The following is a 1559-nucleotide window of genomic DNA, read 5'->3' as shown; positions in this document are numbered from 1 at the left end:
GAGGTCTCGCCAAGTTGCCCGGGCAGGTCTCGAACCCGCGGGCTCAGACAATCCACTTGCCTCGGCCTCCCAAAGTGCTAGGATTACAGGCTGAGCCACCGAGTCAGCCGAAATCTTTTTTTTGTGTGTGAGTTGGAATCTCACTGTGTTGCCCAGGCTGGAGTGCAGGGGCACACTCCCAGCCACTGCAGACTAGACTGCTGGGCTCAGTTGATCCTTCTGCCTCAGCCTTGCAAGTAGCTGGAACTGCAAGCATGCACCACCATGTCTGGCCAATTTTTCGATTTATTGTAGAGATGAGGTCCCACCAAGTTGCCCAAGCTGGTCTTGAACCAGTGGGCTCAGGCAATCCTCTCATCTCAGCCTCCCGAAGTGGTGGGACTATGGGCATGGGGCACCGTGCCTGGCCCAATATTTTGTGTGTCTGAGTCAAGATCTCACTCTTGTCTTCCAGGCTGGAGTGCAGTGGCACAGTCACAGCTTACCGCAGCCTCCATTTCCTGGGCTCAGGTGAGCCTTCCGCCTCAGCCTCCACAGTAACTGGGACTACAGGCACGTGCCACCATGCCCAGATAATTTGTTTTTATTTTTGTGGAGATGAAATCTTGCTATGTTGCCCAGGCTGCTCTCCAACTCCTAGGCTCAAGCAATCCTCCCGCTTCGGCCTCCCAGAATGCTAGGATTACAGGTGTGAGTCACCGTGCATGGTCAACAATATTTTTCTTTTTAGTTAACATGATAGACACATGCATGATTACAACCTCTGCTGCCATTATGTCCTTGATCATTTCACCTGTCTCCAATTTCTCCACCGTTATGAAACAGCGTTGTGATGAAATGCAGCTGAATGACTCCGTTGGCCAGCTTCCTACTGGGCTAAAGGGTCCATTTCTAAGTCCGGCCGCAACTGCGCCGGCCAACCAAGGACGCCATTTCCGGTTGCCCTTAGTAAAGATGGCGGGAAGGACGGCGTCATTGTCGGCCAGGCGGCAGCATCTGTGCCCTCACCCAACATGGCGGCCTCTTGTGCCCGCCCCCTTGGCTTCCTCCGGGGCTACTCGGCTCCAGCCACTCGGTCACGATGGCGATGGCGGCGGCGGCGACGGTGGCCTCTCGGAGACTCTGCGACCTGCTGGCCCGGCGTGAGTCCCCTTCCGACGCGGCGGGGCGGAGGGTGCATCGCGCCGTCGTGCTGTCACGGCAGCTGCGGGTCGGGGGCGCCTGTCGGAGCGCGGGAGGGGCCGGCCCCCGCAGACTCAGGGCTCCCTGTGCCTCCGTCCGGAGGGCTCTCGGATCCCACAGGCCCGGGTCGCCCTTCCGGGGTCGCAGGCAGCGCAGTGTCCTCAGCCTCGGGCCAGGCCCACGCTCCAGGGTCTGAAGTGGCCCTCGCGCCGCGGCCCGTCGTCCCGCACATATTTCACAGCCGGCCCCCCCAGCCCGGGTCCCGGCGGGCCTCCGTCCCCCCGCCTGGAGCCCCCGAGCGCGTGCCCCCTGCGCGTGGAGGCGCGGCGGCCGCGGTCCGGAGGCACGGCGGCGCCCCCCTGGTTTCCGCCCAGGGC

General features: G+C 61.6%; 1 protein-coding gene across 1 annotated transcript in view; it reads left to right on the top strand.

Moving 5' to 3' along the window:
- The first annotated feature begins 1074 nt into the window (after positions 1–1074).
- ECH1 (enoyl-CoA hydratase 1) overlaps positions 1075–1559 on the top strand; it is a 12321-nt gene continuing 11836 nt past the window's right edge. Inside the window, exon 1 of the mRNA XM_021707184.1 lies at positions 1075–1142. Within this exon, the coding sequence (XP_021562859.1) occupies positions 1082–1142 (61 nt within the window). The 5' untranslated portion in view covers positions 1075–1081. The remainder of the gene's footprint in view (positions 1143–1559) is intronic.

This window comes from Carlito syrichta, unplaced genomic scaffold (genome assembly GCF_000164805.1).
Source record: "Carlito syrichta isolate Samal-C Ts95f unplaced genomic scaffold, Tarsius_syrichta-2.0.1 Scaffold316424, whole genome shotgun sequence".
Lineage (NCBI taxonomy): Eukaryota > Metazoa > Chordata > Mammalia > Primates > Tarsiidae > Carlito > Carlito syrichta.
This window is presented reverse-complemented; position numbering and strand designations above follow the sequence as displayed.